Here is a 15,512-nt window from a genome sequence, read left to right as displayed (position 1 = left end):
TAATCAAGACCATAACAATCTTCATCAAGAAGGCAGACACCCTAAAACACTGATGAAATAATCTGCTGCCATTTATTTCCTTCACATTTCTCTTTATTTAATCTATTTCTTTTCCCTAGCCCTTTCTACAGCTACATTCATTTTCTCTACCACTGCCTACTGGATTTTTCTTGTTAGGACTCCACACACATCTCCATTTCCTCTTGATGTCTTGCTACTTCTACTATTATATTTTCAAAAATATCTTGCGCATTCTGTGCTTCATTGCTATTATAAAAATGTTAGGTTCCTGTAAAACTAAAAGCAGCAAACAGAATTTTTTTTTGGGGGGGAAGGGGTGGGGGGGTGGGGTGGGGCAGATAAGATTGTGGAGATTTGTATTTTGCTTGCTCAAATACATTTCTGCCTTTCAGGAGACATTTTTAAGAGTTGCCTTTGCTTTATACAGTGCTTTTCTGCAGTGACAGCAGGCGGTAGTTTAGTGGCAATTTTAAAATATAACATTACTGTACATTATAAAGAGTACAATAGTGTTTTGGACAGCAACACCTCTTAAAAAAAACCCAACAAGATGACATTCCTAGTTTCTAGTTTCCTCCCTCTGTTGCAACAACCTGTGGTTGGACAATTCTTTAACATCACAAAGCAGAGCCACTCACTCCTCTGTTAAAAAACCCCAAACCCACACACATAAATTCTGGATATTAATTAGATAACATATAAGATGGCAAGCTGGTTTTTTTTTTAAACAAATACATTTGCATTTTCACTTGATTTACTAGGTCTATTAAATATTTACATTATTGCTTTCCCATTACTCTCTAGTATATGTATTATATAATAAACACTCAGAAAATATTTTTTTAAATTATCATTTATTTCATATTTTCTCACTTTTATTACCTTCTCAATAGAAATGTTTTTCTTTAAGCTGTACGACTTTCAAAACACCATTATTGCAGTCATCTACCTGTTAGCTTGATTTTTCATATCATCAGCCATTAGGCAAATAAAAGGTAAGTCATATAATCTAATTTTGTTAATGGAACATAATGCAGCTCTAGGCAATCTAAAAATAAATAAATAACCCCTTGCCCCTCCAAAAACCATAAACAGACTGTAATAAGGCTACCAGAAAATACATCTCAGAAAACCGTTAGAAGTGCAAAAAGTCCGTAGAGCAAAGCACACGGGTACGCAATGAGAAGCTGCTGTCCCTCCATAGCCAGTGCAGAAGTAAAAATTTTGGAGGCTGAAAAACTGCACCATCCAATGATAAACAGAGCTAACAAAGTTCCCAGGAACCCCCTAGGAGAAAAAAGCAAAAGAAACATGAAAGAATCACTGGTTAGTCAATGTAGCATTCAATGTTATCAAACTCAAGTTCATGTCTAGCAACTTGGTATTGATAAGGTAACAGTCACTTCAAGAACCAAGGACTGACTGACATAATGAAAGTCAAGCCTGAGAAACAAATTAAAATAGTAACGAGAAACAAAAAGGTAATTTCTTCAGCATGGATAAAAGCAGCAGCTTCATCAGTAGTACTGCTAACAGGACAAGTGCATTTTCAAATAAATCTTCGCGGCTCCAGCAGATGCAGTAGCTGAAGTTTAATTTTAAAGTTAGCAAAGATCCTGTTGGAGCCAAAGTCATCTTGTGGAAGTTGTTAGGATCTAAAACAGTCCTAATCTTCCATCAGGCAGCCTGATGACCCGGAGAGGTTGCGTTTTTGTAACACATGGCACAGGTTTTAAGTACGCTTCGGGCGTTAAGGAGATGCAATGAGGTTCCTAAAGAATTACACTGCAGCTGACCATGCAGAAAGGTCTCCCAGAAGAAAGCTCAACGGGTCTTGTAAAGAAGGGTGCACACTGAGTAGAAAGTAAGGGATAGGCATAGAACCATTGAGAAAAAATATTTTGCTCACCCTGGCATCCTTCTCTGCACACTGAAAGGACGGTGGCTTTCCACACACTGCCCCTTGGTGACAGCTGAGCCCTTCTGAAGTTACATTCTGCCACCTCTCAGGCACAGGGTGGCCTGGAGGACTGATGATTATGGGACTATGGTCAAAACCCCACTGAAATATTCCTGCAGATCACAGAGAGCTCACTATTAAACCTTGTAGGAACAAAATCTTGCCAATAAGTGATGTTTCACATATGCTTTATTTGCACTCTGTATTTGCAGTATCCTTCTGTAAAATGCATGAGATCATGCACACAATATGCTTCTGAAGTACATAATGAGATCGGCTGCATTACACACTTTTGCTGTGTCAGTCTCAAGGACGTGGAGAATGAATGAACCTCTGCCACCTGCTGAAGGACTTCCTGGTGCCCCACTTTTCCAAAGTATCAGCAAAACAGAACGAGGAGTGAGAAACAGACTACATATACTTAGGTCCATTTATCAGAAATAATCTACACTAATATTATTGTTGCAATTAAACCACGATGAGTAACGCTCTCCTTATTTAATTGACTTAGTTTATTTAATGCAAGCATATCGCATAAAATAGTTCATTTCTTGGCAATCCAGTCTCCAGGCCAATAAGGTACTTGGCATTGTCAGCTCTTGGGACTTTGGGGGCAGAAGGAGAGAACTGATTTTAAGGACACTGAGCACCTCATTGCAACTTCAGCCAGTTAAAAATAAAACATTAAAGACTGTGATTTAATATCCTCAGTTTAAGTGATCTTTAAACCTAGACAGTGGCATTCAGGGCAATGACACTGGGCTCTGTGAACCAAGTTCCTGGCCTCAGCTCCAAGTGGAGGTGCTAAGATGCTCACTTAAACAGCTAGCCAGAAATTCAGAGCTGGTATGGGTGGCTCTTTGAGCAGGTACCCATGCTGGCAGAGAGAAGGGACATAACAGGAACATACTGTGTGATGACGACTTCCAGCTAGTATGATGACTCTTTAGGGGGCTATCACAAGGTAGTACAATTTAGAGCTGTGGCTGTTCTGCCTTGCACTCAAGTCCAATTGCCTCTCATGGTTTGTTCCAGGACTGGTGGTGAGTAGGATGGAAAGGTGGTATAAAATCATACTGGAGCCAAGAAATACTTCTTTGCACTTATAAATTCAGTCCTTGATCTAACAGCAGGTTACTGCCAAAAGGAATGGTTTAGCTTTAGCTGAGAGCTTGTGCCTAGCATGTCCCTAAAGGCCAAATCCTCAAGCATGGGAGAGGGGTAAAAGGCAGATGCCATGCTCACAGTGACCAAGAGGACTGGGGGTGTACTGGCATGAGACTGAGCCAGGGGGACAGACATGAGCGGACCCTCTCCAATCCTCTCTCTCACAACCTGCAGATGTGGTCACCAAATGGGTCCTTTGCATCAGCTGGGTCTGAGAATTCCTTTCTCCACCCTTACACTCATTTCCTTCACTGTTTGGTCAAGGAAACAGCTTGACCGCTCTGTTCAGGGATTTGATAGTAGAGAGTTGTTACTCTTTTTTCCAGGAAAAAAGTCTGCTGAAGTTTCTCCCCAAAAGGAGACCTAATCAACTTGGGCTCAGACACGATATCAGCATAGATGGGCACAAACAAATCCTGTTCCACACAAGTTTCCATAAGAGAACTGGTTTCCTCTTTTGTATTATTCAGCACCCAAAGTGTTCCATGTTATGCTTTATTCAGTTACAGTGAAATAGCTAATCATGTGTCTTTGCAATAGATGTATGCATTATCTTATGTGTATTTTCTGTGAAAACACTGAAGTTAGTTCTTTACACTTTGAAATAGAAATAGAATTTTTACAAATACTAAAAAAAATCATGACTAGTGCTCTTTCCTTTGCCATTTTAAATAAGTTTTAAAATGAAAAATAATGAAATGTATGTCAGATTTAAAAGTTGCCACTTAATTTCAATAGCATATTTGTAATAGTTAACCTTGGTACTTGCTGTGTTCAAGCAGTTTTATATAGTGAATGAGAAAGGACTGCAGAATCCTGTAGATAGACACTTAACACTATCAATTCATTTCAGAAATAATGGTTTAATTTTGTAAAGGTTATCACAGTATGGTATTTGCAGATTTTCAAAAGATGTGCTTTCTGTAAATTCGCAGCATTTTAGAAATGTGTGGTGTGTGCTTGGGGATTCCTTGTACACACAACTGTACCCTGCGCAGTTGTAACAGCTGGTTTGGAGTTCGCCCCATCTGTCCTATGATCATGTATCTGCACTTTTTACTAGGGTGGACTATTAAATAGGTTAATCAAGAAAATATGGGAAGTGTAGGAGAACAGAATAAACAGCTTCTTCAGTGTCACTACTGTTTGTCTCATCAAGGACAGCTTGGAAACACATGGAATATGGTCAGGTTAACCTATCATAGCTCCACAGAAACAAGCAACAAGGATTGTGCCAAAATCTTCATCCCACTGTATAATTTCCTTAAAAAATAATATATACATATATTAAATTGCCGCTTTTCCAAAGGAAACAAACAGGGGCACTTTCATATTCATAAGCTGCCAAGTCCCATACGTTACAGATTGGAGAGTTAAAAATGTGAGTGAACAACAAAGACTAAGGAGGGGAACCATTATTAATAACATGTTAACGAGAGATAAAAGCACTGCTCAGGGCCTTCAGGCAAGACCTGGAGCTTCCTTGTACTTTGCCATATGTGAACAGGGAGGTAAATAGTCTGTATCTCAAAAGGATAACCGAATGAGGAGGAAGGAGAGACTTGCATACGAATTTCCTATTCATAGGCATATTACTGAACACCCCCCACACACATGCACAGATACATATGCCACCACACATTTGTTTTTTTTCAAAGTTTTTGGTTATTTCAGGTTCGCAATTACACCACAACTATACCACAGAGTATACGACTCTACTACATCTTAAACGCTTGTTCTAATGCTCCAAATCATTAAGGGCTACTTGATTATTTCATTTTGTCACACAGAAGTCGGTCTACAGAAGGCAAGGAAGCGTAAGGATGGGAGCCTGATACGATGAATGAAAAGGAACAGGAGAACCAGCTATATAAAACCAAAGTCCGGCAGTTGCTTTTAAAATTGATACCTGAGTTTGGCCACTGTTGGCTCTGCAAAACAAAAATCACATCCAAGGCTGCTGCAAAAATCAAAGGCACCCTCCATCCAAGTGGGAAACAGTGGAATTAAGGACTTGTACTAAAATGAGTATATATCACCCCTCTCAAGCACAGTCCAGTTTTGTCCATTTCCACTTTCACACACAAACAAAATGGTGTTCTTTTTCACAGTTTCAGAAGCCAAAATTCACTACCTAACCATTTACAAAATGTTTTTGATAACACCAGCCTTCTGACTTACTGTCCTCCATGTGATTCCTGTTGCCATAGACTGGTACTTACTGTAGCGAAAAGACGACTGCAGAAGAGGACAGGATCACCATGGGCAGCAGGCAATAGCCCAAGACACTTGCAACACAGCCATGCGAGACTCCTGGGATGCTCATCAGGTTCAGTAGGGCATGCATAGCAAGGCACCCAATGGCGCTCATGCCATACACATAGCCGAAATGAACTTTTCCTGCCTGGAATAAATATGAGTAAGCGTGAAGTGTTAAAAGTGAGCAAGCCATCGCAAAGCGGTAGGAGCAGACAGAAGGCAATCACTAGGTCTGTTACTTTTTCTCGTTGACACTCTCTCTCCACTGACATCGGTCCAATCGTAAACCACAGCTGATGCTTTTGGGTGATTTTTGCATCAAAAAATTCCAAGGTACAGTTGTGAGAATATGCTTGTCGCTAATTTAAAGCTGTAAGGCTGATTCTCAGTCTTAGTGTCATTGGGCTCTGAACAGGACAGGAATTGGCTGGGGAGACTTGGAAAGGTCTAACTGGCAACAAACTGAGAAGAAATCATAGAAAGCACATTTTAGTGGCAGGAAAAATCTTTCCAATAGGTGTCCAATGGGACTGTGGAAAACTGCCCTAAGTAAAATGGTGACCCCACATACTTGATACGCTTTACGTTCTATTACAAACCTCCGGCTTTAAGCAGGCCTGCAAAAATAAGCAAAATTTTGCTGAAAGTATGCTGGCTTTCCAGGTGAATGTGTCCATTCCTCCCCTTGACTACCATGAGAAAGACACATCTCTGTGGTTAGATCAATACAACGTGTTCATTTCAACATAAACCTTAGTAGTAACTGTCAGCTTGTGTTCTTTTTTTGTTCCAACGAATGAAAAATTCCCCAGGTGTTTTTTTTTCTTCCAGGTTTTATTCCTTTGTGTGAATTTAGTGCCTGTGAAAAGTTCCAGCCTGACAGCCTGGAGCCTAATGTTTTCTAATTTATACACAAAGCTAGTACAACAGGCAACAGTGGCCACAGCACCTATTTCTTCATCTCCTGCCATCATTTTGAAGGATCACCTCCAGGCATGAGGGCATTGTTTGCTCCCAAAAATGAACACTCACAAAAGACTGTTAAATATTGTTTCTCTCTATTCAAGCTTCTAACAAATGGAATACTGAATGTTGGTTATGCAATATTGTCATTTTCATATCTGTACATCAGAAATAAACGTTTGTACCTCAGAAATAAACAATGATTGGGACGAAGATGTTTTTGTTTGCTTTGTGTTGTAACTTTGTATCGTAAAGATAACATGCATTTATGAAGGAAAAAACTCAAACCTGGGACTCAAACCTTACCTCAGGATCGTGGAATAAACTTCCCAAACGGAGGGCCGCACTGCATCACCTTCCTAACACATAACGATACGTATATACATACTTAAAACACAGGTGTGTTTGTGCATACACCCATCTCTATATTGTACACATTATATAATGTTTATGAAAAACTACACGAGAATCAAAACTAATAGAGTGTCCCAGTCTCCTAATAATTTTTCAGCTTATGGTTGGATTCTCTTGTGATGGATAAGGTGGAAATATTATTGAAGCTTTTTTTCTTGGTTTGCAATATTTACAAGTGTCTCTTCCATGAGAATCTTCCAGGGAGGATTGAGAAGATCTTTTAATTTACCAGTTGATACATTTTAATAAAACCTGGGGGAAACCAACTATCTTTGAGGACCCTGCTTCTCTGCCTCCTTATGCATTTGGGTGGGAACTGATCACTGGATGCCAGCAGTATTTGAGCTGGACAGATATAAAGAAACACAGCGGAGGGAACCTAATCTAGAATGATACAACCCTAATGTTGCCGATTATGACAGCTCACCAGCTCCAGCTGGAGTGCACTGCATGCATGTGAAAGCTAGCCTCATTGTATCCTGCCCCTACATCAGCACTGTTATCCTGCTTTCAGCTTGTCCTGGCTCATTGCTGAGCTCTCCTCTGGTTCTGGTCCTCAGGGTTGGGTGAGGTACCGCCAGGTTGCCTATATCCTCACAACATCACAGGTGTTGGCCTTTCCCCCGCCAGTGCATTACACTGTAAAGAAATACTCTATTCCTGAACTAAAAGCATAAGAAGTCTTCTTATTTAGGTACAGAGTCCTTCGCTGGCATTTGCATACTACTGGTATAAAATTATAAGGAAAAAATGCTTCACCAAATAAAATTAATGCTACCTAGAGATAGTGTGGAAGAGGAATAGTAGCTCAGATTATTATCAATTACAATTTCAGTCATTAAAGTTTTGTAGTAAGTTTAACATCCACAATGATTTGGGGCAGCCTTTATTATAGACAGGCTAAAAAAGCTCTGTCTCAAAGAGATGCGACAACTACAAGCTTTTAGATTGTTTGTTTCAGTGTATTTAATTATTCCACACAGCACCATTTAGCAGCTTAGTTTAAGATAAAGAAATTACTGAGACAGAGACAGCTAACTGAAACCTCCACTGGTGAAATGTTTGGTTTGTGGTGCAGGAGAATGAGAGAGGGAAAAAAAGCAGCTGAACGTACTGGTTCCAATTCTAGTCTTTCTTAACATATGTAAATATATTGTCTCACACACGCGGGAATACTCCCAATTCACAGTGATGTAAAGCAAAACCAGAATCAGGCTTGATTAGTCTGGCAGGCTTTGATGAATGGGAAGAGCTAAATTTGTCCTGCAGAAGGAGCAAGGTTAGAAGAAAGTCAGACTTTGTGCACTTGTTTGCATCTGCCCAGAGTGGGTATTACTATCCTTAGTTTAAGTGGATGGGGAAGTCTGATTTTGTATGAATGACTATGTGAAACGCAAAGCAGCTGAGACTCGGGCTTCTGCTAACTTTTGCACTGCCACTGTTTCTCTGTCTGCAATGGGGCTGCTCTGTTTTACGCCGGTATGAGGAAGGTCAAGTCCTGCTGCCAGGCTAACAATCCTTTCCTCTTTTCCTCTGTGCTCTGAAAGAACTGCTACCATTGAAGAATATCTTTGTGTATTTTTCCATAGTTAAAAAGCTGAAACTAAATAAAATTTATAAATTATTTTTGGAAACAAGCTCTCAACCAAATTATATTCCTGGTGCTATTAGAAGAGAATTATTCAAGTACAGAAGGATATCACAGCTTACACAGCTGAAGAGCCACTTTAGTATTCAAATGCATCTGAGATAAAATGAGCAGCCAGAATTTATAAGATGGCCCATGGAAATCCCATAGACTTACTGATGTGAAGTTGTGGCACAAAACCTCTTTCTCCTTATCTTCCCGTCATACCTTTATTTCTCTAGGTAGAAAATAGCCTGTCTTCTCTAGCTTCCCACCTCCTTTTCCTTTTATTCCCCTTCCTCCTGCTGCTTACACCCTTTTAAAGGATTTTTATTTTTATAGGGTCATAAATAATATTAATACTTGGCATTTACATTGCAGTTTGCACATTCAAGGTACTGCACTGACATTACAAATTGAGTAAGAACTTGCAAGGTTCTTCTGATTCAGCACAATATATCACAGAGGAAATGGAGAATTAAAGCCCTGTTTCTCACACCTCAGTTGCCAGAGCAGTAAAGCCCTTCCCAGAATGGTCCCACCTTATCCCTGTCTGATAAATTGCTGACGACAATCAGGGCTGTACTTCTGCAGCACTGGAGAGCCCCTGTTGTCAGTGATAAATAAATGAATTTAGGAGTAACACATTACCCCTGTTCAACTTCCCTCCTGTAGGAAAGCTATATTCCTAAAGAGGAAAGAGGTTAAACATAGGCTACCATATTTTGTTTAGCAGATGATGTAGAAAAAGAATACAAACTAAGAAAGCACTAGCAAAATTTATAGGAAGGTATTGCAAATTTGAGGCAGGAGGAAACAGGCTGTTTCCACTTCCTTTTCAAATTATTTTAGTTACATAATGATAATTGTTTGATATCTTTGCACTCTCCAAAGTAACACTGAGAGAAGATAATTTCAAAACAGTGGCAAAAGTGTCAGAGAAACTGGGCTGGTCTGCTATGCCTTTTTATTCCCTCCTTTAAAACCTCCTTGTTAGGTCCTTACCTAGTGCACACTGCCATGCTTTGAGTGTTCAGAGCCTCCCCAGGATATACACTGCACAGCTCTGTCCTTTGCTCATATTAAATCCCACCCCCCAAAAAGAAGAAGTGGCCTTTTATTTCCACTGGAATTAATGCATCCCTTCACCTGTATTACCTCTATATTACATTTAAACTTTATGCAGGTACTTTCAAAGCAAGGGGACTTTAAATATATAAACTCAGAACTAACAGCAGCAAAAGACTCATTTTATGCCACTGCTGTGTCTTCTGCAGCTTCACATGCATTATCACCTAGGCATTAACTTGTTAGAAAAGAAATCTCTCAGGATATCTGCCACATCCTACCAGCAGCAATGTTGCTCCAAGGGCCAAACAGAAAACCATAGGTCCGGTGAGGTCTGTCTCATTCATAATACTGCCATCTGCAGGCTTCATTGGATTTAGAACTGTTAATGTTTTTTGCCATATATGCTCAAAATTGATTCCAAGTTCTGCAACGAGAAATTCCAGGATTGTTAATGGCTCACAAGGAAACAACACTTATACAGAAACCCATTAGCTACCACAAAACCCAAACCAAGCAAACAAATTAATCACTTTAATGAAGATAATATTGTAGGATGATGTAGTCTGTAGTAGGAACATGATGTCCCTGCTATATACGCAGGATATTTGAGAGTCAGCTCTGATTCTAAAATGGAATATTAATATATTAAATCAAATTTGAGGCAGTGAACCAAACAATGCCCTCAGCATTTTTGAGTTAATATTTGTTTTTCCTATATTTAAAATACATATGTCTATTGCCACACTAACTTAGATGTTGAAAAATATGCTAATTAACAGTAACTGCAGAATTCAAGATACTTTAGAACACTGAGGACAGGGATATATGCTTTAATTCTGGCAAAGCTGACAAGAGATGTGTCTTAAGCCTGAACTGCCAGAGGCACTTAAAAATGACATTCTTTGCTTCAAGGCAAGTTAATACTACTTTGTGCAGTGCTTTACAAGCTTTTTTTTTGCATTTAAAAAGTAATTACTGAGGACCCCTAGAAACAGAACAAAATTCTTCCCCATTAAAGTCAATAGGAATTCTGCCATTAACTTTACTGGGGCAAAGATTTCTCTTGTTACTTCTGCAGGCACACTTCAGCTTGCAAGAGTAATCATCTTCCTTGAGATGCTCCAGCAGGGGAAAAGTTAGGTTCAGAACTTGGTGGCAGGATTACTGAGACTGACAATGTGTTAGATCTGTTTGGAAAGCCAGGTCTTTACCTTATTCCACTGATCCACCACCTTGAGCTGCGCCAAAACATTACATAAAGTTGTTCTATATTAAAATGTGTGTCCTTGGTCAGATTTATTTGGTACACAGATATGAACATCTCTGAAGCCCTGAGGATCAGAAGCAGCTGTATTTCAACATCCTTTTCACAGGGTGGGCTGCCTGTGGACTTAACTGCTTGAAGGTCTGAGAGGTAAAGATTTAGCAGTTATCTATATCAAATAGAGTGATCTTGGTGTTTTTAAGGCAGTAGAAGTATCTTTTAAGTAGTGAAAAATCCACTTGCTTCCCAGTCTGCAAAAGAAGCCTGAATATGCTCTTTTTTACATGGAATGGAATAATCACATTTATTTACATGGCTGGAATAACCACAAATTCTTCGATTTTTTTTTGATGTACCACAAGTATTTTGTAAACTAAAAAATCAGCCACTAGCATTAAGATGGTTCAATCATCATAAAGAATGATATTGTTCATGTAGTTAAATGATCAACTAACTGAAGCTGAAAGCAGATTTCTCAGTTTCTTTTCCACTGAAACAAGCTATTCAGCGTCTTCAAACTATTAAATTTATTACTAGATATGCAAAAAGGATTATTATCACTATTTATTCATTATAGATGTTCCAATATGTGTGCAGGATAAACAGGGTGGAAAAAAAATATTTGGAAAAGTGAATGCAAAACTTATTGTTATGCTGTCATCTAGTGGTAGTAAAGTATAGGCTATATATGCCATAAGGCTGAATGAATCCATGGCAAATACAAACAAGAAAATATAGGTCTGGGGGCCAGAGGCTCTTGGCTGAAGCTCGCACAGCCAGGCTTGGCAGCTCTGCTGCAGTTTCTCTAGTGACTGCCACTAGCTGTCAAAGAAAAGCGTACGCACCCCCAGGAACCATGCACATTGACTATGGTTTTATTTTTACCTTCTAGCAAAGGAGGTTCCTCGTCAAATCCATCAGCGTAACTAAGATGAGAGAGAGTGCTGGGAGTGTAAGCTGGCTGCAGAATCTGACCCGTGTAACTCTGAGGGGACAGAAGCATTTCTGAAGGGGCAAAGGCACTGGCTGAGGGTTGCTCTCCTGCCTGGCTCCTGGGACAAGAAGCAAATCTCAGTAAAACAAGTAACTGCAATGAGCAACTTCATAACAGCTTAGAGCTGCTCACCATGTACCACGGTTTAAGTTTTCACTTATTTTCACCCTGGGGAACCTAGAAATTTACTGGGCACAGTATCCGCCGCATGTAGTGAATGCCGAGCTGCTGACCACGTCTTTGCTTCTCTTCACTGCAACCCTCTCTGAAACCAGGCAGGGCTCCTTGCCCACTGCCAGCACGTTGCAGGCCGTCGCACCCACTTCTGTGCCCATCCAGCTCAGGCAATGGCACAGCACAGGCCTCCAGGCCGGGAGTGAGGGGAAAAGGAATTTAGGAGCTATGAGGGCACCCACAAATTTAGGCACTCTTGACTTTTCCACGAAGCAGCCTGGTGACATTCCTCAGATATCTCCATACTGCTAATGAAAGAGCCATATATTTAGATTTTTTTGTTCTTGAATCTGAGAAGGAGCTTTTAGAATTTCTAGCAATATGCGCCCTAGAATTCACATTAATAACATGAAACTCAGTCACTCCAGTTAGGCAAATGACCTGTAACACCTGTACATATAAAAGTAGCACGAAACCCAAATCTTTATAAAGAAAGGTTCAGTTTTAAGTAATTCTGCCTTGGGGAAAGTCTAGACGATCTCTTGAAGCCCCTTCCTGCCCCTGCAAGCCCCAAAGTCAGCTGGATCCATCAGCTGCTGAACACGGAAGCTGTGGCAACACCCAGCCTCCTACCACAGTCACGTCGAAGTCTCTTAAGGGGAAACTCACAGAACTTCTTTCCCCCAGTGCCCCTCTTCCATAGGCAGAAGTCACCAATAGGTTTTAAAAAATATAAGAAAAATAAAGTTTCGTCCTGTCTTTCTACTGCTATGGCTTGTACTTCTCCACTAAAACTTCCACTGTATTGATTATGCTATCCTTTTTTGGCAACTGCATGCTGGTTTCTGTCATTAATTTCATTTGAGCTTTGCGATATATCGCCTTTTTTCTGCCCTTTTTTTTTTTTTTTTTTTTTGTAGCATACTTACTTTCTGCTTCCACAGAGGTTTTCATTAGACCCATAACTGTTGTAACGTTCTTCCGGGTCATCTATGGTATAACTGGACTGGTAAAAGTCGAAGTGAAACTGCTCAAAATTTGACATTCTGGTTGGAAAAATGATTATAAATATCAATAAAACGGACTTTGGAACAAGCCAATATCTATGCTTCAAACTGTCCTGAAGTGAAATGAAAAAGGTAAACCTCAAAATCCACAAACTCAAGAGAATCTTTCTGTAGAAACAAATGATAATTTGGAAGTGACAAAAATTTACTCTTTCTTTTGTTATAAAAAGTGAAATTAATCTTCTGTTATCATTAATTACTCTATATTAATTTACAAGTGGTATACAAGACTTCCTGCCTTGATAGTATTACCAAAAATAATGTGATTCTGAAAGAAGATGCCTATCAAGTAAACTATTGTTTTAAACAATTTTCCTACTTCAAAAAAAATTCTGACCATGTCTGAATGCTTAGAAATTAATGTTTTTAAGAAGTATTTTGGGTTTCAAAAACAAGTACTATTTTCAGCTATTTATGTTTTGCAATATCATATATTACTATCATAAAACAATAGAAAAATACAAATACATTCACAGAATGTGTGATTTCTGTTTAAGGACACTGTAGTTGGCACATTAGGAGTACCAGGTAAAGATTCTCACCGGTTAGCTACATGACTTTGAAGAGGACAGCATACTGAATGATTGGAGAGTAAAGAAAGCATGTTAAAACGCATCTTTCATTCCTGCTGACCCATAGTTCAGCCCTGTAGCTAAGGACTGATTAGACTAAGGAAGGAACGACTTGTCTGTGTTCCCTTCCACGTTATGACTAACCAGGCATGGTGTCATTCCTGTTTTTGTAACTATTTGAATTTTGCACACACTGCACCCATTTCCCGTGTCCTGTGTGTAGGCAGGACCGGCTGTCTGGGTCACATATAAGCAACATAATGAAGCACATTGGTTCTGCAAAACATCATGTACCTTTTTGCATTATAGAATGGTTTAAATTGCAAAGATATTTTATTTTTAGATTTGGTCTAAGTGCTTCCTGTGGTATTAACACAGCTAACTATAAACCCACAAAACAGCTTCAGAATTGCCAGGTCTACCAAGGCAAGTAATTCCATGCCTTGAGAAAGAGTATCCACAAGATTAAGAACCGCTCCTGTTTCACCTCAGTGTTACCTTTATGCTGAGCCACAGGCAGCAAAGACGTTACACCTGCTTGGAGCAGTGCATCGGTTTAGGGAGTCCCCTAACCACAGAACCGGAGGCTGGAGGGTGGCTCTGGGGCTTGCCTGGTCCAACCCCCTGCCCAAAGCAGGGTCACCGACAGCAGGCTGCTCAGGGCCATGTCCAATCGGGTTTTGAAAAGTCTGGCTTTTTCATCTGTACTCCCTCCCATCAGGTGGTTATATTCATTGAGGAGATCCCCCTGACCCCTCTCTCCTGCTGGCTAAAGCTCTTCAGTGATTTAGGCAAAGGTCTCAGCAGGATTTCCCTGTAAATGCATAGATATATGCACGTTTCACCACTTGGCTAGCATCTATGTAGTTAAACTCTTAAAACAGACAGAGAAGTTATATAACCTGACAACCATACCATATCAAATTTACTCAGATTTTCATGTAAGATATTAATCTCTTCTAACATTTCCCATTTTCTTTACTTTTGCCCTCTTTTCTAACTTTCCAAATGCTGTTGGCAAAAATACACTTTTCCTCTCATGGTTACTCGCAGTTATCTCTATATTTATCAAGCACACACTGCTTATGGAAAAGATCTTTGCAAATCTCTTTGTAAGGTAAAAGTTATAAAGATCAGTATTTCATCAGGGACCTTGAAATGCTGCATATTAAATTTTCTAAATTGTATCCCATAATCAGACTAATCTGTGGGGGCCCAATTTACCTAAAGCATGCGAAGCAGTAGTTGTTCTTATACTGCTTTCTTAACTGCTGACCAGTCATGTGGGATTTCCAAATTTAGAAGAGAAATAATTTTTACATTGTAAATATGACTTAATACAAATTAATTGCACTAAGCTATTTACTGTGGTATTATTTGGAATTGCACACCAGTTATTCATTTGTTCAACAAAGATTTTACATGGAATATGTTTTAAAAAACTTTAGCTGGTACCTCTACCCCAATAGTTCAATTCCAGTAAGTCTTTAATGTTCTTTGCTGTCACTACCACGAATTAAATAATTACGTAACCAGATATGCTACAATCTGTATAATAGAGTTCAGAAAAGATAAATTTATTTTCCAAGAGAATTTGGAGTTAAGGTTACTTACTTTTTAAGATATTTGACGAAAACTCCAGTCTGTTGAATTTACATGTTGGAGAACACCTTAAATATCCTATTGCTTCACCAGGGATGAGCTTAGTGCTATTTATAAGATTCTAAATTTGATCTTTGAACAGATGCATATGAAGGAAAAAACCCCCACAGCCTGTCAATATCATGGCTAGCATTTAACAAAAGCGAACAACAATAAGCAGAAGAGGATAGGAATCTGCAAAGAAAGCAGAACAAAATGAACAAATACTGTTGTATATATTTCAACCCAGTAATCTAGATTGTAGTTTAGAGCTTCCTTCTTAAGTAGATGTTATAAAGGTGCTTGTGGAGCCCTCAT

General features: G+C 39.3%; 1 protein-coding gene across 3 annotated transcripts; it reads right to left on the bottom strand.

Moving 5' to 3' along the window:
• Positions 1-865: 865 nt before the first annotated feature.
• YIPF7 (Yip1 domain family member 7) lies at positions 866-15,243 on the bottom strand. Of its 3 annotated transcripts, XR_012660489.1 has the most exons (7): positions 15,168-15,243; positions 12,844-12,960; positions 11,632-11,798; positions 9,761-9,906; positions 5,371-5,552; positions 1,931-2,094; positions 866-1,308 (listed from the first exon to the last, which is right to left on the bottom strand). XR_012660489.1 is itself a non-coding variant. In XM_075092450.1 (6 exons), the coding sequence occupies exons 2-6, from the start codon at positions 12,957-12,959 to the stop codon at positions 1,146-1,148; spliced, it is 774 nt and encodes a 257-aa protein (XP_074948551.1). In that variant the 5' UTR covers position 12,960; positions 15,168-15,243; the 3' UTR covers positions 866-1,145. The 3 variants fall into 3 exon arrangements, 2 of the variants coding, with proteins under 2 accessions (XP_074948551.1, XP_074948552.1); XM_075092450.1 differs by lacking the exon at positions 1,931-2,094; XM_075092451.1 differs by lacking the exons at positions 1,931-2,094; positions 12,844-12,960 and having other exon boundaries at positions 15,168-15,241.
• Positions 15,244-15,512: the final 269 nt, after the last annotated feature.

Source organism: Phalacrocorax aristotelis, chromosome 4 (assembly GCF_949628215.1).
Source record: "Phalacrocorax aristotelis chromosome 4, bGulAri2.1, whole genome shotgun sequence".
In the NCBI taxonomy this organism is placed as follows: domain Eukaryota; kingdom Metazoa; phylum Chordata; class Aves; order Suliformes; family Phalacrocoracidae; genus Phalacrocorax; species Phalacrocorax aristotelis.
This window is presented reverse-complemented; position numbering and strand designations above follow the sequence as displayed.

What these genes read in the sequence shown, in the direction of transcription:
- YIPF7 (XM_075092450.1), bottom strand. Translation starts at nt 12,959, where the DNA reads ATGTCAAATTTTGAGCAGTTTCACTTCGACTTTTACCAGTCCAGTTAT. An exon ending in AACCTCTGTGGAAGCAGAAA is followed by an intron (nt 11,799 to 12,843) that starts GTAAGTATGCTA and finishes TTCTTGTCCCAG; the next exon opens with GAGCCAGGCAGGAGAGCAAC. An exon ending in GGAACCTCCTTTGCTAGAAG is followed by an intron (nt 9,907 to 11,631) that starts GTAAAAATAAAA and finishes TTCTCGTTGCAG; the next exon opens with AACTTGGAATCAATTTTGAG.